Source organism: Oncorhynchus gorbuscha, linkage group LG05 (genome assembly GCF_021184085.1).
Source record: "Oncorhynchus gorbuscha isolate QuinsamMale2020 ecotype Even-year linkage group LG05, OgorEven_v1.0, whole genome shotgun sequence".
Taxonomy (NCBI): Eukaryota; Metazoa; Chordata; class Actinopteri; order Salmoniformes; family Salmonidae; genus Oncorhynchus; species Oncorhynchus gorbuscha.
This window is the reverse complement of record NC_060177.1, coordinates 56,615,529-56,639,893: the sequence shown is the minus strand read 5'-3', so window position 1 is coordinate 56,639,893 and position 24,365 is coordinate 56,615,529. Positions and strand designations below refer to the sequence as shown.

General features: G+C 42.7%; 2 protein-coding genes across 3 annotated transcripts; one reads left to right on the top strand and one right to left on the bottom strand.

Moving 5' to 3' along the window:
- The first annotated feature begins 6,574 nt into the window (after positions 1 to 6,574).
- Positions 6,575 to 15,819, top strand: LOC124036108 (sia-alpha-2,3-Gal-beta-1,4-GlcNAc-R:alpha 2,8-sialyltransferase-like). Its single transcript, XM_046350253.1, has 4 exons — positions 6,575 to 7,308; positions 8,100 to 8,222; positions 8,386 to 8,943; positions 12,293 to 15,819. The coding sequence occupies exons 1-4, from the start codon at positions 7,148 to 7,150 to the stop codon at positions 12,573 to 12,575; spliced, it is 1,125 nt and encodes a 374-aa protein (XP_046206209.1). The 5' UTR covers positions 6,575 to 7,147; the 3' UTR covers positions 12,576 to 15,819.
- Positions 15,820 to 15,911: 92 nt separating this feature from the next.
- LOC124036109 (ras-related protein Rab-27B-like) lies at positions 15,912 to 19,901 on the bottom strand. Of its 2 annotated transcripts, none has more exons than XM_046350254.1 (6): positions 19,797 to 19,901; positions 18,276 to 18,456; positions 17,930 to 18,015; positions 17,609 to 17,712; positions 17,242 to 17,365; positions 15,912 to 16,429 (listed from the first exon to the last, which is right to left on the bottom strand). In XM_046350254.1, exons 2-6 carry the CDS (start codon positions 18,429 to 18,431, stop codon positions 16,243 to 16,245), a joined length of 657 nt encoding a protein of 218 aa, XP_046206210.1. In that variant the 5' UTR covers positions 18,432 to 18,456; positions 19,797 to 19,901; the 3' UTR covers positions 15,912 to 16,242. The 2 variants fall into 2 exon arrangements, with proteins under 2 accessions (XP_046206210.1, XP_046206211.1); XM_046350255.1 differs by having other exon boundaries at positions 18,276 to 18,477; positions 19,797 to 19,889.
- Between the last annotated feature and the right edge of the window lie 4,464 nt (positions 19,902 to 24,365).

Here is a 24,365-nt window from a genome sequence, read left to right as displayed (position 1 = left end):
GTTCTAGTCCGGGATCTGGCTTGGCTACTCAAGGAAATTCAGAGACTTGTCCTGAAGCCACTCCTGCGTTGTCTTGGATGTGTGCTTAGTGTCCTTGTCCTTTTTGGACGGTGAACCTTCTCCCTAGTCTGAGGTCCTCAGCGCTCCGGAGCAGGTTTTCATCAAGGATCTCTCTGTACTTTGCTCCGTTCATCTTTCCTTCGATCCTGACTAGTCTCCCAGTCCATGCCACTGAAAAACATCCCCCCCAGCATGATGTTGCCACCATCATGCTTCACCGTAGGGATGGTGCTAGGTTTCCTCCAGACGTGACACTTGACATTCAGGCCAAAGAGTTCAATCTTGGTTTCATCAGACCAGAGAATTTTGTTTCTCATGGTCTGAGATTCCTTTAGGTGCCTTTTGGCAAACTCCAAGCAGGCTGCCGTGTGCCTTTTACTGAGGAGTGGCTTCCATCTGGCCACTCTACCATAAAGGCCTGATCGGTGGAGTGCTAAAGAGATGGTTGTCCTGGATGTTTCTCCCATCTCCACAAAGGAACTCTGGAGCTATGTCAGTGTCATGTTTTGTCATTAATTATCATGTCTTGTCCCTGTGCTTCCCCTTCTATTCGTTTCCCTCTGCTGGTCTTATTAGGTTCTTTCCCTCTTTCTATCCCTCTCTCTCCCCCCTCCCTCTCTCACTCTCTCGCTCTCTCTTCTCTCTATCGTTCCGTTCCTGCTCCCAGCTGTTCCTATTCCCCCTAATCATCATTTAGTCTTCCCACACCTGTTCCCGATCCTTTTCCCTGATTAGAGTCCCTATTTCTCTCCTTGTTTTCCGTACCTGCCCTGTCGGATCCTCATCTATAATTCACCGTGCTGTGTCTATGTTTTGCCCTGTCGTGTCGTGTTTCCCTCAGATGCTGCGTGGTGAGCAGGTGTCTGAGTCTGCTAGGTTCAAGTGCCTTCCCGAGGCAACCTGCAGTTCTCGATCAAGTCTCCTGTCTGTTCTCGTCTTTACGAGTAGTATTATGCTTTTTGTTTTGTAAAGTTTCTTACTGGATTAAAAACTCTGTTTTCGCCAAGTCGCTTTTGGGTCCTCATTCACCGGCATGACAGAAGGATCCGACCGAGGAATGGACCCAGCGACTACAGACGCTCGTAACACTGCCGTCGAGATCCAAGGAGCCATGCTCGGCAGACACGAGCAGGAATTGTCTGCTGCTCGCCATGCCGTGGAGAACCTGGCCGCTCAGGTTTCCGACCTCTGGACAGTTCCAGAGTCTTCGTCTCGTGCCACCTGTTACTTCCTGGCCTGCCGAGCCTCCAGAACCTAGGGTTAATAACCCACCTTGCTACTCCGGGCAGCCCACTGAGTGCCGCTCCTTTCTCACCCAGTGTGAGATTGTGTTCTCTCTCCAACCCAACACATACTCTAGAGAGAGAGCTCGGGTTGCTTACGTCATTTCACTCCTTACTGGCCGGGCCCGAGAGTGGGGCACAGCTATCTGGGAGGCAAGGGCTGATTGTTCTAACAATTACCAGAACTTTAAAGAGGAGATGATTCGGTTTTTGACCGTTCAGTTTTTGGTGGGGAGGCTTCTAGGGCCCTGGCTTCCCTATGCCAAGGTGATCGATCCATAACGGATTACTCTATAGAGTTTCGTACTCTTGCTGCCTCTAGTGACTGGAACGAGCCGGGCGCTGCTCGCTCGTTTTCTGGAGGGACTCCACACAGTGGTCAAAGATGAGATTCTCTCTCGGGAGGTTCCTTCCAGTGTGGACTCTTTGATTGCTCTCGCCATCCGCATAGAACGACGGGTAGATCTTCGTCACCAGGCTCGTGGAAGAGAGCTCGCATCAACGGTGTTTCCCTGCTCCGCATCGCAACCATCTCCCTCCTCTGGCTCTGAGACTGAGCCCATGCAGCTGGGAGGGATTCGCATCTCGACTAAGGAGAGGGAACGGAGGATCACCAACCGCCTGTGCCTCTATTGCGGATTTGATGGACATTTTGTTAATTCATGTCCAGTAAGAGGCCAGAGCCCATCAGTAAGCGGAGGGCTACTGGTGAGCGCTACTACTCAGGTCTCTTCATCTAGATCCTGTACTACTATGTCGGTCCATCTACGCTGGACCGGTTCTTTACATGCAGTGCCTTGATTGACTCTGGGGCTGAGGGTTGTTTCATGGACGAAGCATGGGTTCGAAACATAACATTCCTTTCAGACAGTTAGACAAGCCTACGCCCATGTTTGCCTTAGATGGTAGTCATCTTCCCAGTATCAGATTTGAGACACTACCTTTAACTCTCACAGTATCTGGTAACCACAGTGAGACTATTTCTTTTTTGATTTTTCGTTCACCTTTCACACCTGTTGTTTTGGGTCATCCCTGGCTAGTATGTCATAATCCTTCTATTAATTGGTCTTGTAATTCTATCCTATCCTGGAACGTATCTTGTCATGTGAAGTGCTTAATGTCTGCCATCCCTCCCATTTCTTCTGTCCCCACTTCTCAGGAGGAACCTGGCGATTTGACAGGAGTGCCGGAGGAATATCATGATCTGCGCACGGTCTTCAGTCGGTCCCGAGCCAACTCCCTTCCTCCTCACCGGTCGTATGATTGTAGTATTGATCTCCTTCCGGGGACCACTCCTCCTCGGGGTAGACTATACTCTCTGTCGGCTCCCGAACGTAAGGCTCTCGAGGATTATTTATCTGTGTCTCTTGACGCCGGTACCATAGTGCCTTCTTCCTCTCCGGCCGGGGCGGGGTTCTTTTTGTTAAGAAGAAGGACGGTACTCTGCCCCCTGCGTGGATTATCGAGGGCTGAATGACATAACGGTTAAGAATCGTTATCCGCTTCCCCTTATGTCATCAGCCTTCGAGATTCTGCAGGGAGCCAGGTGCTTTACTAAGTTGGACCTTCGTAACGCTTACCATCTCGTGCGCATCAGAGAGGGGGACGAGTGGAAAACGGCGTTTAACACTCCGTTAGGGCATTTTGAGTACCGGGTTCTGCCGTTTGGTCTCGCCAATGCGCCAGCTGTTTTTCAGGCATTAGTTAATGATGTTCTGAGAGACATGCTGAACATCTTTGTTTTTGTCTATCTTGACGATATCCTGATTTTTTCACCGTCACTCGAGATTCATGTTCAGCACGTTCGACGTGTTCTACAGCGCCTTTTAGAGAATTGTCTCTACGTAAAGGCTGAGAAGTGCTCTTTTCATGTCTCCTCCGTTACTTTTCTCGGTTCCGTTATTTCCGCTGAAGGCATTCAGATGGATTCCGCTAAGGTCCAAGCTGTCAGTGATTGGCCCGTTCCAAGGTCACGTGTCGAGTTGCAGCGCTTTTTAGGTTTCGCTAATTTCTATCGGCGTTTCATTCGTAATTTCGGTCAAGTTGCTGCCCCTCTCACAGCTCTTACTTCTGTCAAGACGTGTTTTAAGTGGTCCGGTTCCGCCCAGGGAGCTTTTGATCTTCTAAAAGAACGTTTTACGTCCGCTCCTATCCTCGTTACTCCTGACGTCACTAGACAATTCATTGTCGAGGTTGACGCTTCAGAGGTAGGCGTGGGAGCCATTCTATCCCAGCGCTTCCAGTCTGACGATAAGGTTCATCCTTGCGCTTATTTTTCTCATCGCCTGTCGCCATCTGAGCGCAACTATGATGTGGGTAACCGTGAACTGCTCTCGCCATCCGCTCCCTAGGCGAATGGCGACAGTGGTTGGAGGGGGCGACCGTTCCTTTTGTCGTTTGGACAGACCATAAGAACCTTGAGTACATCCGTTCTGCCAAACGACTTAATGCCCGTCAAGCTCGTTGGGCGTTGTTTTTCGCTCGTTTCGAGTTTGTGATTTCTTACCGTCCGGGTAGCAAGAACACCAAGCCTGATGCCTTATCCCGTCTGTTTAGTTCTTCTGTGGCTTCTACTGGATCCCGAGGGGATTCTTCCTTATGGGCGTGTTGTCGGGTTGACAGTCTGGGGAATTGAAAGACAGGTTAAGCAAGCACTCACGCACACTGCGCGCGCGCTTGTCCTAGTAACCTCCTTTTCGTTCCTGTTTCCACTCGTCTGGCTGTTCTTCAGTGGGCTCACTCTGCCAAGTTAGCTGGTCATCCCGGTGTTCGAGGCACTCTTGCGTCTATTCGCCAGCGCTTTTGGTGGCCGACTCAGGAGCGTGACACGCGCCGTTTCGTGGCTGCTTGTTCGGACTGCGCGCAGACTAAGTCGGGTAACTCTCCTCCTGCCGGTCGTCTCAGACCGCTCCCCATTCCTTCTCGACCATGGTCTCACATCGCCCTAGACTTCATTACCGGTCTGCCTTTGTCTGCGGGGAAGACTGTGATTCTTACGGTTGTCGATAGGTTCTCTAAGGCGGCACATTTCATTCCCCTGCTAAACTTCCTTCCGCTAAGGAGACGGCACAAATCATTATCGAGAATGTGTTCAGAATTCATGGCCTCCCGTTAGACGCCGTTTCAGACAGAGGCCCGCAATTCACGTCACAGTTTTGGAGGGAGTTCTGTCGTTTGATTGGTGCGTCCGTCAGTCTCTCTTCCGGGTTTCATCCCCAGTCTAACGGTCAAGCAGAGAGGGCCAATCAGACGATTGGTCGCATACTACGCAGCCTTTCTTTCAGAAACCCTGCGTCTTGGGCAGAACAGCTCCCCTGGGCAGAATACGCTCACAACTCGCTTCCTTCGTCTTCTACCGGGTTATCTCCGTTTCAGAGTAGTCTGGGTTACCAGCCTCCTCTGTTCTCATCCCAGCTTGCCGAGTCCAGCGTTCCCTCCGCTCAAGCGTTTGTCCAATGTTGTGAGCGCACCTGGAGGAGGGTGAGGTCTGCACTTTGCCGCTTTAAACGCAGGATTAAGAGTCCAAGGTATTGTTGCGGCCAGAGAGTGTGGCTTTCCACTCGCAACCTTCCTCTTACGACAGCTTCTCGTAAGTTGACTCCGCGGTTCATTGGTCCGTTCCGTGTCTCCCAGGTCGTCAATCCTGTGCTGTTTCTTCCGCGACATCTTCGTCGCGTCCATCCTGTCTTCCATGTCTCCTGTGTCAAGCCCTTTCTTCGCACCCCGTTCGTCTTCCTCCCCCTCCCGTCCTTGTCGAGAGCGCACCTTTTACAAGGTACATAAGATCATGGACATGCGTTCTCGGGGACGGGGTCACCAATACTTAGTGGATTGGGAGGGTTACGGTCCTGAGGAGAGGAGTTGGGTTCCGTCTCGGGACGTGCTGGACCGTTCACTCATTGATGATTTCCTCCGTTGCCGCCAGGATTCCTCCTCGAGTGCGCCAGGAGGCGCTCGGTGAGTGGGGGGTACTGTCATGTTTTGTCATTAATTATCATGTCTTGTCCCTGTGCTTCCCCTTCTATTCGTTTCCCTCTGCTGGTCTTATTAGGTTCTTTCCTCTTTCTATCCCTCTCTCTCCCCCTCCCTCTCTCACTCTCTCGCTCTCTTTCTCTCTATCGTTCCGTTCCTGCTCCCAGCTGTTCCTATTCCCCTAATCATCATTTAGTCTTCCCACACCTGTTCCCGATCCTTTTCCCTGATTAGAGTCCCTATTTCTCTCCTTGTTTTCCGTACCTGCCCTGTCGGATCCTCATCTATAATTCACCGTGCTGTGTCTATGTTTTGCCCTGTCGTGTCGTGTTTCCCTCAGATGCTGCGTGGTGAGCAGGTGTCTGAGTCTGCTAGGTTCAAGTGCCTTCCCGAGGCAACCTGCAGTTCTCGATCAAGTCTCCTGTCTGTTCTCGTCTTTACGAGTAGTATTATGCTTTTTGTTTTGTAAAGTTTCTTACTGGATTAAAAACTCTGTTTTCGCCAAGTCGCTTTTGGGTCCTCATTCACCGGCATGACAGTCAGAGTGACCATTGGGTTCTTGGTCACCTCCCTGACCAAGGCCCTTCTCTACCAATTGCTCATTTTGGCCAGGCGGCCAGCCCTAGGAAGAGTTTTGGTGCCTCCAAACTTCTTCCATTTAAGAATGATGGAGGCCACTGTGTTCTTGGGGACCTTCAATGCGGCAGAAATGTTTTGGTACCCTTCTATAGATCTGTGTCTCGGAGTTCTAGGGCCAATTCCTTCGACCTCATGGCTTGGTTTTCGTTCTGGCTGTATCGTAATAAAATTTGGAAAAAGTATATATATACTTTCCGAATGCACTGTATATATTTCTACAACATGAAGTTGGAATAATACTGTGAACATGATAATGCCCTCTCAGTGTAAGAGCTGTTTGAAAATGTCAGCCTGTTTTGGTGCATGGAGTTTTGGCCTGCCTGCAGTAAATTAGTTAAAGACCAATAAGAAATTAGTTCCAAACCTCTCTGCCAATAACAGCTATTTCCCCCCTTCCCTCTCAGACCATGCTCAGACAGTTGTAGGAAATTATTGCTTGAGAAATTGCACTTTGCTGAGAAGCTATTTTTGTTTATTTTTGACCATTTCAATTGAAAACAATCACAGTAATGTACTTAATTTTTACCCAGAAATGATTTGTTGTCGTAAAAAAACGGTTGCATTGGAACTTTAAACTGATATGCTACTGTTAATGAGATGTACTTTAGTATTCGTAGGGACATCCCTTATTCAGATGCTGATCAGGTTTCCACATTTGCAAAATATGATGTGATTCAGTATTTTGTACAGTCAGCAAGTAATATTCGATGGTATGCATAACACATTAAGTTTATTGCTCCCATCTCTAAACCACGGAGGTGTAATACAGTCATGACACTTTTAGTCGTATTTTCATCTGGGCTCAACAAACACTTCTCCATTTGCACCGGAATATGTGAAATTATTTAATGGGGAGAGGTTGCGTAGCCGAGACCGGAGAGAATTTTGCTGGATTGATACATTGACGTGAATTTCAGATGCATCGCCCTAATGGTATTAATCTGGCTGCCTGGAGAGAATTCAGTTCAGCGCGAAAGCAAGGCAAGGCAGCAGGGATGATGTGAGTGCACGAAGACAAATCGCTAACTGCCATTTCAACCACATTGCATATTTGCCGTCCATTTTACATTGGAAAGCATGTTTATTTTGTGTCATAATACGAATATGTATAGACAAAATCAACATCTAGAATCGAGGTGATGAAGGCTGGCACATTTCCATCGCTATTCTTCAAGGAATGAAAACGCTCCAAGATGGTCCGCATCGCAAACGCTCTGGGTCTGGTCATATTGATGGTTGCTCTTCTCATTTTATCCTTAATAAGTTATGTGTCCATTAGAAAGGACAGCATCTTCTCTTCCACAAAAAATGACAATATGGGAGGACCACGGATAATGTTCCACGCAGGATTTCGGTGAGTAAGCTAAACCAAGATTTGGAAGCTCATAATTTTTTATTTTGATATGACGCATGTAAAAATCATGAAATGGTCCTATAATGTGTGATTTATTTCATTCTGACAAGGCGCACGCGGTACAATTTTTTCCAACGAAATCTTTATGATTGATTATGTCTACATTGTTCTGTAGGCTATGGCATTATATGGCCAACTGTATTAGAGGAATCAGGGCCTGAATAAATAATCAAAATAAATAAGAATTCCTCTGCAAGCGGAAGTAGCCTAACTCTAATGCAAACCCCTGCCTCAATTAATTAGCCTTACATTAAATGTTTAATGACATTTCAACTGTAGAATCATCGATTCTACAGTTTTTGCCCCCCCCCCCCACCCCAAATATATATATATTGTTTATTGTTATGTGGTTATTGTGACGCGCCAGGCTATGTTTCCATGTTCCGTGCTTTTGCTCGTATGTTCATTTGGTACATTAGCTTTGGTGAGTGTTTTTTTCGCGCGTTGCACTTTTGCCTTTTTGCAGGAGGTTTTGACGCAGTTTGCGTCCGTCTGTTTGTTCACTCCAGCCTGAATAAAGTGTGCGCCTGTTCACAACACTCTGCCCTCCTGCATCTGACTTCGCCACCAGTATACACACCCTTGACAGTCCAAGGTGCTGCTAGATGTTATTGTGCCTATACTGTTACAAGCCCACACGTGAATGCATGCTATGAGTTGGCTTGGACATGCTGACAATAATGCTGACAATATTAATAGCTCTTTACTAAGGAAAACCCTTTTCTTCTCAGGTCACAGTTTGCCATGAATTTCCTGGACCCATCCTTCATCCCGTTAACCAATGCTCTGAACGAGGAGCTGCAAGGCAAACCTTCCAAATGGAAATTCAATAGGACAGCTTTTTATCAGCAAAGGTATTATTATTATTATTATTATTCGGTTTAAACAGAATACTGTTTATGTGTTTAGTAGAACATTTCCGTTTTTTTGTCGTTTGCAGTTGGCTACATTGCAACATTGCATTTTGTTGAAACAGCAGCTGTGAGCTGATATTTTGATCTGTTTACAACTTTTCAGGAAAGAGATCTTCCATTACATTGATGTGGCCAACAACTTCTCCCTCACCAAGAACGGTGTGCGCGTCGGCCAGCTGATGCACTTCGACTACTCCAGTCACAAGTATGTCTTCTCTATAAGCAACAACCTGAAGTCACTGCTTCCTGATGCTTCACCCATCCAGAACAAGCACTACAACGTGTGTGCCGTGGTGGGTAACAGTGGGATCCTGACTGGTAGCCATTGTGGGCCAGAGATCGACAGCGCCGACTTTATCTTCCGCTGCAACTTCGCCCCTACCGACTCCTACTACAAGGATGTGGGCCGGAAGACCAACCTCACCACCTTTAACCCCAGCATCCTGGAGAGGTACTACAACAACCTTTTGACCATCCAGGACCGCAACAACTTCTTCCTCAACCTGAAGAAGCTGGAAGGGGCCATTTTGTGGATCCCTGCGTTTTTCCTCCACACCTCAGCCACCGTCACACGGACCCTGGTGGACTTCTTTGTTGAGCACAAGGGGCAGCTGAAAATCGAGCTGGCCTGGCCTGGAAACATCATGCAGGATGTCAACAAGTGAGTATGGAGAGACTGAGTTTATTGTGCCAGAGTTCTGGGAATCAGAACTGTCATTGGTGGTTTTGTTCTCACTTTCAGACACCATTGTTCCTACATAATGTACACCAAAAAAATGACCCAACTGCTGGGTTGTAGGCATTGGGTAACTTAGGTTGTTTTCTTTTAAAAGAGCAAGGTTGGGTTTTAATGCTGGGTTATTGATGCTGGGTTATTGAAATAGACTGCAGGCGTGGCTTAGTAGGGGCGTGGCTTTCAGATTAGCCACCTGTGAAAGTAAATGTCATTCCTGTTAATCTGTTCTGTTGTATTATTACTGCATGTTAAGGTTGAACACTGGCAGTTTGAAGCTTTTATGAGGCTCACAGAAGGCTTACAAAGGTTTTGTGTTCCTTAAAGTCCCAGTGCAATCAAAAAAGTGATATTTCCTGTATTTTATATAAATTTCCACACTATGAGTTAAGAATAATACTGTGAAACTGTTGAAAAATATGATCATTTCCTTTTTGTGCAAGAGCACTTTGCAAAGAGCGCCTGGTGGGATGGAGTTTTGGCCTGCCTGGTCACATCACCAGGCAGGAAATTAGTTAATAGACCAATAAGAAAGAGAGTATCAAACCTTTCGGCCAATAACAGCTAGTTTTGTGTAGAGGTCGACCGATTAATCGGAATGGCCGATTAAATAGGGCCGATTTCGAGTTTTCATAACAATCGGAAATCGGTATTTTTGGGCGCCGATTTGCCGACTTTTGTATTACATTTTTTCACATTTTTTTTATATACCTTTATTTAACTAGGCAAGTCAGTTAAGAACACATTCTTATTTTCAATGACGGCCTAGGAACAGTGGGTTAACTGCCTTGTTCAGAGACAGAACGACAGATTTTCACCTTGTCAGCTCGGGGGATCCAATCTTGCAACCTTACAGTTAACTAGTCCAACGTAGTAATGACCTGCCTTTCTCTCGTTGCACTCCACAAGGAGACTGCCTGTTACGTGAATGCAGTAAGCCAAGGTAAGTTGCTAGCTAGCATTAAACTTGTCTAAAAAAAAAAACAATCAATCATAATCACTAGTTAACTACACCTGGTTGATGATATTACTAGATATTATCTAGCGTGTAGACTTTATGTCCGTCCCCTCGCCCCGACCTGGGCGCGAACCAGGGACGCTCTGCACACATCAACAGTCACCCTCGAAGCATCGTTACCCATCGCTCCACAAAAGCTGCGTCCCTTGCAGAGCAAGGGGAACCACTACTTCAAGGTCTCAGAGCAAGTGACGTCACCGATTGAAACGCCACTGGCGCGCACCACCGCTAACTAGCTAGCCATTTCACATCGGCTCCATAAACATGAATTCAAACAGCACTTTTGTGTGTTTTGCCAGCAGCTCTTCGTTGTGCGTCAAGCATTGCGCTGTTTATGACTTCAAGCCTATCAACTCCCGAGATGAGGCTTGTGTAAACCAAAGTGAAATGGCTAGCTAGTTAGCGCATGCTAATTGTCCAGAGCCCAGAGAGGAGCGAGGAGAGGGACGGAAGCTATACTGTTACACTGGCAATACTAAAGTGCCTATAAGAACATCCAATAGTCAAAGTTTAATGAAATACAAATGGTATAGAGGGCAATAGTCCTATAATTCCTATAATAACTACAGCCTAAAACTTCTTACCTGGGAATATTGAAGACTCGTGTTAAAAGGAACCACCAGCTTTCATATGTTCTCATGTTCTGAGGAAGGAACTGAAACGTTAGCTTTCTTACATAGCACATAGTGCACTTTTACTTTCTTCTCCAACACTTTGTTTTTGCATTATTTAAACCAAATTGAACATGTTTCATTATTTACTTGAGGCTAAATTGATTTTATTGATTTATTATATTAAGTTAAAATAAGTGGTCATTCAGTATTGTTGTAATTGTCATTATTACAAATAAATAAACAAAAAAATTGTCCGATTAATCGGTATCGGCTTTTTTGGTCCTCCAAATAATCGGTATCGGTGTTGAAAAATCATAATCGGTTGACCTCTAGTTTTGTGTTTTACCCTCCCAACTCAGACCACTCCCAGACAGTCCGAGCACAATTCTTGCTAGAGTCTTTGCTAGGAAGCTTTTATTTGTATTTGATTTTTTTATTGAAAACAATCACAGTAAGGTACTTAACTGACACTTAGAAATGATTAGATATTGAGATAAAAATGTCTGCATTGGACCTTTAAAGCTGGAGTCCTTAATGGTGAAACAGCCAAATTTGTTTGTGATATTACAACAGCAAATACGTTTTTTTTTTTTGGATGCGAGATAGAAGAGCACAATATGATTTTTGTTTTATCATGCTGTGCAACACTCCTCCAATCTAAAAAAAAAAAAAAAAAAAAACATTGGTGATGGGGTGGCCACTGGCGCTGTTTCCCACTACTGCAGATTCCATCTTGAAGAACCCATGTAAGTTCCAGTGTTGAGATAGCTACCACTTTATTACAATATGTAATTAATAATGTTAATATCCAAAAATATTTAAGGAACATTTAAAATTACACTGTACAATCTTAACATGTAATACAATAGAACAGAACAAATGAACAGGCATGATATTTACTCTCATGGGTGACCAAAAATAACTATCTGAAAGCTATACCCTTAATAAGCCATACCTCCTGAAAAGAATAAGGATTACATTAAAAAAAGACCTGCTGCCCAAAAAGACCTTCAACCCATCATGAAAGTGAATAAAACCCAACTGATGGTTAAATTAACCCATGTTTGGGTAATCCTAACAACCCAACATGTTGGGTTATTCACACAAACCAACTGGCTGGGTCAAAATAACCCACCGTGGGTTCTGTCCAATATTTACCCAGTGCTGAGTTAACCAAAAAAACAAATTGGGTTATTTTTAAGAGTCTATCTAAGTAACATAATAAAAAAACACCATCAAAATCTGTCAGTTTAAGCTAGACATATCCGGAAAGTGGCCGAGCTACAGCTGTGTTTGTCAGCTCATGAGACATACCGAATATCGATATTTTCATGAAAACATCTGTAGCGTCCAAACAGTTTGGCTTACAAAACTAATAGGACGCCACTATGGAAAGGGGGGACTTTCTGTTTTGCTCTATGACACACACAAGTGTCATGGGAATTGTCTGAAGGTAACACAAATGGAAGTATGGAGGTAGTTTTGTGCCAAAAAAAAGCTAACATATTTCCTAAGCTTTATTATATCACTTAGATATAGGACAGACACTTCAAAACTTTATTCCTTATGATTTTTTTCTGACTGTCTTTTTTGCCATCTGTCGAACACTTCATTGTCTAAAAAAGTGTTTACTTTTCCCCCATAGATATTGGAAGACCAAAAACCTGTCCCCGAAGCGACTCAGCACTGGTATCCTCATGTACACTCTGGCCTCGGCCATGTGTGAGGAGATCCATCTCTATGGCTTCTGGCCCTTCGGCTGGGATCCCAACACAGGCAAGGAGCTGCCCTACCACTACTACGACAAGAAAGGAACCAAGTTCACCACCAAGTGGCAGGAGACCCACCAGCTGCCCAGTGAGTTTAAGCTGCTCTACAAGATGCATGGAGAAGGTGTGACCAAGCTGAGCCTTTCACACTGTTCCTAGACATTCCAGCCTGGGTGACAGTGCGTCAAGAGATTCATTTGGTGGAGCTCCAACACAGCAGCTGACCTTGCGCTCACGTAACATATTTTGCGACTCGAAGCAGACAATGCATGATTTAGTAGTAAGATGTATTACTCTTTCACTCCAGAAACACACCATCATACCACCACTGCATCTTGCCTTTCAGCTTCGTCATAGGGTATGTAATTCACACTTTAGGTTGCGGGGAACATGGCACAGTATTTCAAATGTGGATTATTGGTTGATGTCATTATGATGCTGAATATATTATGTCACACTATCATAGTACTTATCATACAATATTTCACATCACATTATTTGCATTGCTATCTTAATTATTGGGTTAAATAGATCAATACAACACACATACATTTTATGAAAAATAATCACTATTTCCAAACAAAAGTTTTTTCCAGAATGTAGGGGTGAGTTGGGGGGCATAAATATTATTAGGCTATAGCCTTATTTCAAAGGGATTTGATTGTTCTTTTGATATCACTGCTTAGTCTCAGGGAAGGATTTAAGAGAAGGAATGTTTGTTTTTTTTTTATCAGATGCAAATGCTCCCAATGAGGTGCAAGCAGACACACTGTCTATTTTCCATCCCTTTTCAGCATACAGTGAAGTACCACAGGTGCCAGCAGACAGCCAATGGGCCCCAGCCAGCACACTGCACTGCTAACTACTGTAGCAGTAAGATTTGTTTACAATGCCCCTTAATGTATATAATTGCTGCCCTATTTAGATAAAGATACTGTAGCGATAGCCACAGTCCCACTATTTTACTGAGATTCTGGTGATCGCTCTGGTAATATTTAAATTTGCGAATGAATAATCTACATTCCAACACCAAGCCATAGACTGAGCTTAGTTACAGTACACTTTAAAGTATATATATTGTTGTTATCATCCCGCTTTAAGAATTGTTCTTGAGGAATTGAACAAAACATTCAGAAAAAGTGTCAGAATTCTGTTTTTAGTTTCATACGACTTCAGCTCTTATCTATTTTCAAAATACCATTGAACACCATGGTGCTAAAGGGAAAAGGAATTTCACCAACCAGTCTTTATGTTGTGGGGTGCATACCGTAACAGCATTTTTTTGGTTTTAGTCAGACACTGAACACAGAACTCATGTTATGACCCATGTATCAGCACAGGGTTTTGCTTCCCACCACATTCACTGTGTGTACAAAACTTTAAGAGCGCTTTCCTAATATTGTCTCAAGGCTTACAAATCTTTCTTTAACCTGTCTCCTCCCCTTCCTCTACACTGATCTGATTGAAGTGGATTTAACAAGTGAAATCCATAAAGGATCGTAGCTTTCACCTGTTCAGTCTATGTCGTGGAAAGAGAAGGTATTCATAATGTTTTGTACACTCGGTGTATACATTACTTTGACTTATGAGACATAATCCAGAGAAATTAAGTTTTGTTTAATAATTGTAGCACCTTGTACAAAGAGCATGATACACTATTGAATGACACTGCATGTACGAAACTAACAAATTATTTGTGCTGATATTCTAATTTAAACAGCACCAGAAACATTGTATGAAAGCTGTTTTAAGGCAGAAATTCCTATCAAACCACTGGGACCAAAATTCTTTGTTTTACCTTTCTGACAATTAAAGAACTAATGTAACTTTATTTTTATATCTCTAGATTATATTTACTCTCCTCAACAAAGTGTTACATGAAACATATAATGTATCAAGTCAAGCTCCACTATGTTAGAGAATTGGGTATGGATTGGTACTGTAGCTTTCAGGATTTAACCATTGATGTCTGTACATTGACTTTGCTCAAACGGTACCATATGATAGCCACATGATGACTCACAGCACATGCTCACATTGGGAAGGAGGTGAGGTTGGTGAAAACACCACAAGTTGGCTGTATTTATTAGACAGAGGGTTGCGTGATAGTGTACATGTCATGCACAAGATATGGGATTGCCCTTATGAGCAGGGGTAGAAAATCTTAGTAATTTACCTTAAAACATTTTTTCTTATGAGTTCAGATTTACTATGCTCATGAACCAGATTATGGGTACTTTTAAAAGACAAGTTAGTCAGTATTACATCGACCATGGGTGTCATGCTCACAGAAGTATTTTAGAATAGACCGTTTTTTCCCCCATCATATTACTGTCTGTCATTATTATGACACAAATATATGATCCGAATGTGCCATTAATTTGTTAGGTAGTAGTTTACTCTTAGTCCATACCCTGGTCATGTAGATTCGATTTTAGATTAAATTAGATTTATATTTTCACTCATGTTTATTTCGTAAAAGTAAATACACCAAAGAAAGCTCATTAAACAAGAGATACTCATTTATCTGAATGTGGTGTGATTTAGAATGTTGGCTTAAGTATGGCAACCAATGTACAACAATATATTTCATTCAATTTATGTTTTTTATTTGATGTGTTGTCAAATGATTTCCTGACATAGAAAAGACTTGGGTAGTTGTGTGGTATATTTGCTTTTATGTCTTGTCTAATGGGTTCTGTTGTTGAATTATAATGCCTCTATGAATGTCCTCCTTTAAATGCTTCCATGTACTGATCATCTCCAAAGAAAACTACAGTACTACTCACATAAATGAAGAGAATGTATGCTCCCCCACATATCCTTAGAGCAAAATGTCCAATGTGTGTGCAGACGTGTTTGTGTTCAAAAGGAAAGGTACTAACAGAATGCCGGATTGCAAATCACCCCAAGTTTGTGCTTGCATGTATTTATTTGACAAGAACAAACTGATAAGTCATCAAAGCAGCCAGCCATTTTCATGTCAAAAGGCAATTATTGGTCAAACCAACATTAATTGTGTTTAAAATGACAGCATTTATTCTTAAGACTTGGGTTTTAATACAATTTCATATTTTTTTCTGTCAGTACTTATGACCTCTAAACATGTTCTATACTTTCTTAAATGTGCATGACAATTTTGTTCCAGTAATAATCAAGCTTAAGTACCAAATGTGCTCTTTGTCGTATACAGTAGAACTCATGGATCCTGTAATGCACTTTGCATTATTGTATCACAATAATAGATTTTCTCATTCATATATAAGAAATGTAACCATGACTGTGAATGAGTTGTTGCATAATCAGTTTTGGATTATATATTGTCAATTATAAATGTATGTGCCTGCATTTTCCTTCCATCGATGCCTCAATGTGTCAAATAAAAAAAGAAACATACTTTTTACATACGACTCTTCTTCAAACATGAGTATTTAACCATTTAGAATCACACAAAGCCTCGTCATATTACAAATATTGGCTTGAGATCTACACATGGTGCTTTCATTTACTTTTTAATCATTTTACAATGTTATAAAACTGGATTGTGTGTTATGTTGCTTGTTTCTGGTCAATAACATACATCACAAGTACAGACTTAAGATAATACTGACCAGGTTGGGAATAAATAGCCAGTGCAGCAGTTATCAATCCAAAAATAAACACATTATTACATAAGAGGATAATACACATCCTTAAAATACTGTATGGGATAATTGAACTTTTCCAATATAATAAAACTCCTATGATGCAATAGTTACACATTTGAATGAATGGTCCTTCATTCTGAATGTAGCCAACCACATGTTCATGAAATGTGGCTGACATCCTAACAGGCACACTTCCTGCTGGTGGAGGTTTCGGCCACTTTGTTAAGGACTGCGCTCCCATTGGCAGCCTCTGACACAGGCCCCTCTGTGTTCTGCTCCATGCGCCTCATCACCAGGTCCAGCAGAGTGGTCACTGCCTGGTCTACCTCATCCCCTGTGGCACTGCTCGTCTCAAAATAGGGTACACTAGGGAGAAAGGGAGGGACTTATTAACCTGAACACTATACTGATTATAGTGATTATTAATGAAGGGATGAAGGCCACAACGTTCAGTTGAATTGTGATTTATTTCTAATAGGGTCATTTTTATTTTAAAGGTCTAATGCAGCCATTTGTAATCTTAATATCAAATCAATTCTGGGTAACAATTAAGTACCTTACTGTGATTGTTTTTAATATAAATGGTAAGAAATAAGCAAAAATATCTTCTTAGCAAAGAGAACTCTGGGAGTTGTATGAGTGGGGAGGGGGGGAAATTTCACTAGCTGTTATTGGCAGAGAGGTTTGGAACTCTCTTTCTTATTGGTCTATTAATTAATTTACCACCTAGTGAATTAAAAAGGCAAGCCAAATCTCCATCCCACCTGAACAGGCTGAAATTTCAGCCAGTATTTTCAAACAGCTTTTACACTAAAAGGCCATTATAATAATTTTCACAATTATTCTAACCTCTGTGTGGAAATATATATAAAACACAGGAAACAAATGTTTGATTGCACTGGGCCTTTAAAGATGCTGAATAGGCTCTATAGAGTGGATAGTAGTAGCTAACTGACTCAACCTCCTGGTGAATTAACAGGAGTACAATAGTACTCCTTCTGTTTGGAGCATTCGCTCTAGATTGGTACGAATGCTTTACAGTTGTGCTAAAACTATGAACTCAAACACCCTCTGTTCACGGAGGTTCGCTGGAGAAGAGAGCCGTGCCAATGGTCAGATCACATTTCGCAGAGGTAGCAGAACTTTGTCCTGAGCAAGCAGGTATCCATCTCACTTACCAATATCTGTCCGCCAGGTCCCTGGCTTGTTTTCCTTGTACATCTCTCAGGTCTTTGAGGTCTGCTTTGGTGCCAACTAAGACTATGTCTGGACTGTCACAATAGGCATTTGCCTGTAGCTGACCTGAACAATCACAACGAGAGGTAATCAAATTCCAGTTGTTGATGGATATGTAAGATAGTATTTGAATCACAAACAGTAACCTACCCTGCTAGATTGAGATCATTTACTATAATGGCAAATACAACGTCAAATACACTATCAATGTGGTATTGTACTTACATGCTCTACTAAATGGATGATTCAAACTGACTATAGGCTGACATTGATCTAAGTGCTTTGGGAGGTACGTGTGCTGAGACATACTCATCCAGTTCCTGACATTCAGAAAACTCTGCTGATTGGTCAGATCAAACATAAGAAGGAAGCCCATTGCGTCTCTGAAGAAGGCTGTAGTGAGACTTCTGAACCTGGAATTTACACAATTACAACAATGTTCGAACACTGGTAACGTTATGGACATGGATTTTACCATTGAAAATGCTCATCTGACAATGATACAAAATTGCCTTTGAATTTCTAAATACAGTATACTCCCAGAAAAACAGCAAATACCGTGAAATGTGACAGACTTGCAGAGCAGGACAGTTCAGATATCACATGTACTGTCTGCTTGTTGTGACCTACCTCTCTTGCCCTGCTGTGTCCCAGAGCTGTAGATGCACTTTAAAAGTCTTCTCTGTCGTTCCATTAGAGCCAGTCCCCAAATACGTCTGGAGACACAAGACAGTTGTAGAAGAAGTGTCATCTCAAGAGCTGGGACCAAAGGCATGCTCTTTGGCTCTGGAATATGTTTTCAACAAATGTTCTATTTTTTATTGTGAGTTGATCCCCTACTATTCCATCCAACATTCAACATTTTGTATAACCACATTATCATTGGAAGCTGGTGTGGAGCAAGGATGACTGGACATGAATGGTGTATTTGAAAGGAATGTCATGGGCTGCACACAAGTAAAGCAGCACGACTCACCACTCTCTTTTCCCTGAAGTCTATTCCCACTGTGGTGGTGAACTTGCGGTTGAACTTGTTGTCAGTGTACCTGTAGAGGAAAGTGGTTTTCCCCACTCCAGAGTCCCCTAACGACAAGAGCTTGATCAGGTAGTCGTAATCCCAATCAGTCGTCATTGTGCAGCCTCGTGCCAAACCTGCCCTAAAATATGAAACCAAAGTACTGTAGGCTATTATAGTCATATCTTACTCGCAAATATAGCCATAACTGACATTACAGACATTACTATGAATGGTGGTACATTCACCACACTTACAATTAATACAGCAACAATGAATACAGCGGAATTACTGTTACATTGCCAGGACTTCAGAAAATTGAATTACAGGTCTCCCAGAAGACATTGCTGGCTTGATTCGTGCCCTTAACTAATATACTTTGAAACTGTCATATAGATATAGGCTATTGTAAATTTCATTGTAAGTACTGTAAATATAGCCAGTATACTACAAAGTGCCCTACAAAGGATTGAACAAAGAGGCAAATATTGGCCTAACACACAGCTGAAATTCCCAGTCAGTGGGTTCATGATCACAGGGGCTTCGTAGACCGTCACAACTCGAGTCATTAAAAGCCGATCAGAGCAGAGCAGGCACATGACTCGACCCAGCTTTCACATGAGCGGTCAAGTGGCTGTCCTGTGTGAGCTGCAGGAAAGCTCTAAACATGTGGCTTCTATTCATTGTCTACATACAGTACACTCTCAAATGGTGCAGAGACAGAATACAAAGAGGGCAGAAAGACCTTGGGCTCCTGTAGCTCATTCAGTTACACCGGTAACTCTTTGTTTGAGTAATAGCACGACAAAGCATCTTGTGGTATGTGTATGACAATCAAGTGGAAGAAAATATCAAAAGGGATGTTGACATTTTCACATCATTACCGTCGCGGACTTCAATTGATCCATTATTGTGTTGGGAACAGTCTAAAAGCACAACCTTGTAGTTTATTTAAAATGTTTTATTTCCAATCATACTTGGAAATGGCCTGTCTCAGATTCCTTAGGCACTGAAAAAGGAATGAGATGCCAATATGAAATGCTGACTCATTTCCAGTGTGGATTATCAATATGATATTTCTGCTCAGTTGTCTGGTGTCTTTATTGAAAGATGATAAAAAGTAGGCCTGATTCAATTCTTTCAATGGCATGTGTCTGTGATGCCCGAAATATTTAAGACATTGGACAATATTTATTTTGTATGCAGAGAATGTGCAAGTTATCCATAGAACAAACTAATCTGTATGCAGATTCTCTTGAAGATAAATGGCCAATGTGCACATAAGGAACGTCTCAAAATGCGTTTTCAGAAAATGTAGGCCAACTATAATGCCCCCAACAATACAGTGTGACAGACAATACAATGCCCGATGAAATGCCTGGAGATGAGTATACCAATATGCCACTCAATGATGCTGCTACAAAATGCATGAACTTCACTCTACCAAGACTGGAGAAAAACGATAAATAAATTCAATCTTACCGATTTAGCCAGAGGTGCTGCCAACTTCCATTCAGGGAGCTCAACCAGTCCTTGGCAAACACATAGCTATTGCCTGAACCTTTCCCCCGCTCACATGCTATAAGGGAGGAGTTTCCAGCTAAAAAAAATAACCACAGAGTGCGATGTTCACAGACCTTGTGTTTTCTGGTATTTCTCAGGGGGAAAGAAAGCTCTTTAATAACTGGATTGCGGCCCTGTCTACAAATAATGTGTGCTTATGTGGATTTCAATGGAACTCGGGAAACTGGGAGCTTTGTAAACACCCCTAAAAGTCATTTCTCCCTCTTATTCCTCTGGAATCTCAACAAGTTGGCTAATACTCTAAACAGAGTTTTTGTCCCTTTCTAATGCATTAGGACATCATCTTGAGGTCAACTTGTGGGGAGGCATGTGGGGGTAACTTGTATTGTGTCACCCACCGTTTGTACATCATTTTTATACCAGGTCTAGATTACATACCAAAAGTCATGGGCAGTAATATGGAGTTAATATGGAGTTGGTCCCCCCTTTACAGCTATAACAGCCTCCACTCTTTTGGGAAGGCTTTCCACTAGATGTTGGAGCATTTCTGTGGGGACTTCCATTCAGCCACAAGATGTTGGAGCCATAATTCGCAAATAAATTCATTAAAAATCCTACAATGTGATTTTCTGGATTTTTTTTCCTTCTCATTTTGTCTGTCATAGTTGAAGTGTACCTATAATGAAAATTACAGGCCTCTCTCATCTTTTTAAGTGGGAGAACTTGCACAATTGGTGGCTGACTAAATACTTTTTTGCCCCACTGTATGTATTGATTACGTACCATATTGATTGATTATTTATTGGACGACAGGGAAGGAGCTGTAGGATAACAACTGACAATCCTCTTTGAAATATGTTTCAACTGTAGGACTGTTTTGTATGAACACATAACAGGAATAGGTTTGGTTGTCTGTCCATTCAAGTATTTATCCATCTTTAAAAGAGGATTCCATTGACACCATGCAACCATTTTTACTGATGTAACAGAAAGTGCCGATCCAGTAAGTCAAGAGTACAGCTGCTCCCTGTGTGTTTGTACTGGTCCATTCTGGATCCCCTAGTCTAGTAAAGCCCTTGTTCCCTCTCAATGGGCCAGTAATGGCCATCCCTCTGATTGTCCACTACAAACACCCTGACCACCGTGTGGACACAGAGACAACCCCTGACCTCTGAACCCTTATCTAGTGTCTGAAGGCAGAAGAACGGGAAGAACGAGTTTCCACTGCTCCAGAGTCCAATGGCGGTAAGCTTTACATCACTCTAGCCGATGCGTAGCCGATGCATTGCGAATGTTGATCATAGGCTTGTGTGTGGCTGCTCGGACATGGAAACCCATCAATCTCCTGACGAAAAGTTATTGTGCTAACGTTGCTTCTAGAGATAGTTTGGAACTGAGTGTTGCAACCAAGGACAGATGATTTTTACATGCTTCAGCCCTCGGGGGTCCCGTTCTGTGAGCTTGTGTGGCCTACCACTTCACGGCCCACCCGTTGTTGCTCCTAGATGTTTCTACTTCACAATAACAGCACTTACAGTTTACCGGGGCAGCTCAAGCAGGGCAAACATTTGACGAACTGACTAGTTGGAAAGGTGACATCCTATGACGTGGCAGCATCATGTTGTGGGGATGTTTTTCAGCGGCAGGGAATGGGAGACTAGTCAGGATGGATGGAAAGATGAAAGGAGCAAAGTACAGAGAGATCCTTGATGAAAACCTGCTCCAGAGCGCTCAGGTCCTCAGACTGGGGGCGAAGGTTCACTTTCCAACAGGACAACAACCCTAAGCACACAGCCAAGCTTGTAGCGTCATACCCAAGAAGACTCATGGCTGTGATTGCTGCCAAAGGTGCTTCAACAAAGTATTGAGTAAAGGGTCCGAATACTTATGTAAATGTGATATTTCAGTTTTGTATTTTTTATACATTTGCTTTGTTGACATGGGGTATTGTGTGTAGATTGATGAGGGTAAAAAACTATTTAATCCATTTTAGACTATGAATAATGAACTGTATAGTGTATCTGTATGAATATCCACGTTTACTGGAAATCCACAGTCAGCCGACTGCCTTTGCGACACAAGGCCTGTAGAGGAGTTTCCCTCAGCTGTGCCAAGGCATCACTGTCGCCTGATGAACAACACAGCAGATTTAAGTGGGATAAGTTGCTAAATGTAACTGATCTACCATTTAAGATCTGTGAAATCCAGCCTTAGAAATTAATGTACTATTAAAATGTAGATTTACAGCAGGTTCTAATCAATAGTTACTGCATATTTGCCAAAGCCATTGGTAGTCCATTTTCAAATCGTAATGACGTACAGACAAAATATACTCCTTATTTGTGTGAGAATTATTTCCCAATACCAGAGCTGATCTTCTGCTCAATGTGGTTGGGGATGGTCACTGCCTGCTCTCCCGGCTGAACCACTTGTTGGTTGCTGAGTAGCGCCTGATGGTGAGTCGAAGTGTCAGAGCCTGCCTGCCATCTTTATGCATCCTAAAACCAAGACAGCATTCTGAAGTTAAACTTAATGCAGAAACACTACTTACAGACTTAACTGTTTCCGCACCTTGCAGTTCAAACCTTATGAATAACTGTGTAGAAGGCTACTCAACAAATCTTTGGTTGAGGACCTTTTCATGAAGGGAGTCTTCATCGCTAAAAGACTGGGATATTACGAAGATATGAAGACAAAAGACAGAAAGCATATCAATATGTGCACTGTATCAGTGTTAGCTGAAAACGGTTTAAATCACAAGGTCCTTTCATTTATCAGTTTTTAGTTTTCAGCGGGGTGACTGGAGTGTCATCTATGTCCAAGGCTAGATTCTGGAGATGATGAGCGTTGGAGGCTCTGAACTCCCTCACCAGCTCAGCCGGTGGGAAGAGCTGCAAGTCCTGCACACTAATCAATCCCAGGCCCTGAAATTGCTTAGCAGTCTGGTGGCCTAGTGAATATATAGTACAAAATCAACCATCCAATGTTTATACAGCGGGAATTAAATTCACTCCATTACTCCCGACAATCTTAGATAAGTATTTTTGTGATGATAGAAAGCATTTGTTGTGATTTTTGACATAATATAGGGAAATCAGATCCAGTCAACATGGCCGAGTGCATGGAGGCTGACACATCAAGCAGCATCAAGGAAAATGGTAAAGAAAAGGAGGCTTGGAGTACATTTGCCGGGTGCAACACGTCAAGGGAAACTGTTCTTCCTATCTTCATTTTGGAGAGAGAATTCCTAACAAGGGAGGAGGCCATAGCTAACCCTCTGAAAGAAGAAGAGTTTTACCATAGCCTCACCCAGGAAATCCACCCAGGCCACCTTAGGTCAGTACAGAGAGCTAGAGCACTCTGGTGTATCCATCTACATAAAAGGAAGCAAGGGCAAATCTCCAATTAGAGGAATATCTGTCTGTGGAAGTGTTGTAGTGTTCAAGGAAAACATGTAGTGTTCAAGGAAACCAACCATTTCAGTCTGAAGTCATGCCTGGCCAATCAGAACTCAGTCCAAGTTATCTTTATTTATTTAACTAGGCAAGTCGGTTAAGAACAAATTCTTATTTACAATGACGGCCTACCAGAAGGCAAAAAGCCTCCTGCGTGGACACGTGCTGGGATTAAATATGTAAAATAAAATATAGTACAAAAACACACATCACGACAAGAGAGACACCACAACATAAAGAGAGACCTAAGACAACCAAAGAGCTGGCTGAATTAGTTTCTAACTAAAGCAGGCTGAAAAACTGTGGGGAAAGTGATGAAACGCATGATTCTATATAGAGGAGATATACAGCCAGTATGATGACATAGGAGATATACAGCCAGTATGATGACATAGGAGATATACAGCCAGTATGATGACATAGAGGAGATATACAGCCAGTATGATGACATAGGAGATATACAGCCAGTATGATGACATAGAGGAGATATACAGCCAGTATGATGACATAGGAGATATACAGCCAGTATGATGACATAGAGGAGATATACAGCCAGTATGATGACATAGAGGAGATATAGAGCCAGTATGATGACATAGGAGATATACAGCCAGTATGATGAAATAGAGGAGATATACAGCCAGTATGATGACAGAGAGGAGATATACAGCCAGTATGATGACAGAGAGGAGATATACAGCCAGTATGATGACATAGAGGAGATATACAGCCAGTATGATGAAATAGAGGAGATATACAGCCAGTATGATGACATAGGAGATATACAGCCAGTATGATGACATAGGAGATATACAGCCAGTATGATGACAGAGAGGAGATATACAGCCAGTATGATGCCAGAGAGGAGATATACAGCCAGTATGATGACATAGGAGATATACAGCCAGTATGATGACATAGAGGAGATATACAGCCAGTATGATGACATAGAGGAGATATACAGCCAGTATGATAACAGAGGAGATATACAGCCAGTATGATGACATAGAGGAGATATACAGCCAGTATGATAACAGAGGAGATATACAGCCAGTATGATGAAATAGAGGAG

Excerpts from the sequence above, each read along its gene's own strand:
- LOC124036109 (XM_046350254.1), bottom strand. The coding sequence starts at position 18,431 with ATGACGACTGATTGGGATTACGACTACCTGATCAAGCTCTTGTCGTTA. Across the intron at positions 17,366-17,608 it reads GAATGTCAGGAACTGGATGA|GTCAGCTACAGGCAAATGCC; the intron begins GTATGTCTCAGC and ends GTGATTGTTCAG. Across the intron at positions 16,430-17,241 it reads GACCTGGCGGACAGATATTG|TGTACCCTATTTTGAGACGA; the intron begins GTAAGTGAGATG and ends CTTTCTCCCTAG.
- LOC124036108 (XM_046350253.1), top strand. The coding sequence starts at position 7,148 with ATGGTCCGCATCGCAAACGCTCTGGGTCTGGTCATATTGATGGTTGCT. Across the intron at positions 7,309-8,099 it reads ATGTTCCACGCAGGATTTCG|GTCACAGTTTGCCATGAATT; the intron begins GTGAGTAAGCTA and ends TTTTCTTCTCAG. Across the intron at positions 8,223-8,385 it reads ACAGCTTTTTATCAGCAAAG|GAAAGAGATCTTCCATTACA; the intron begins GTATTATTATTA and ends ACAACTTTTCAG.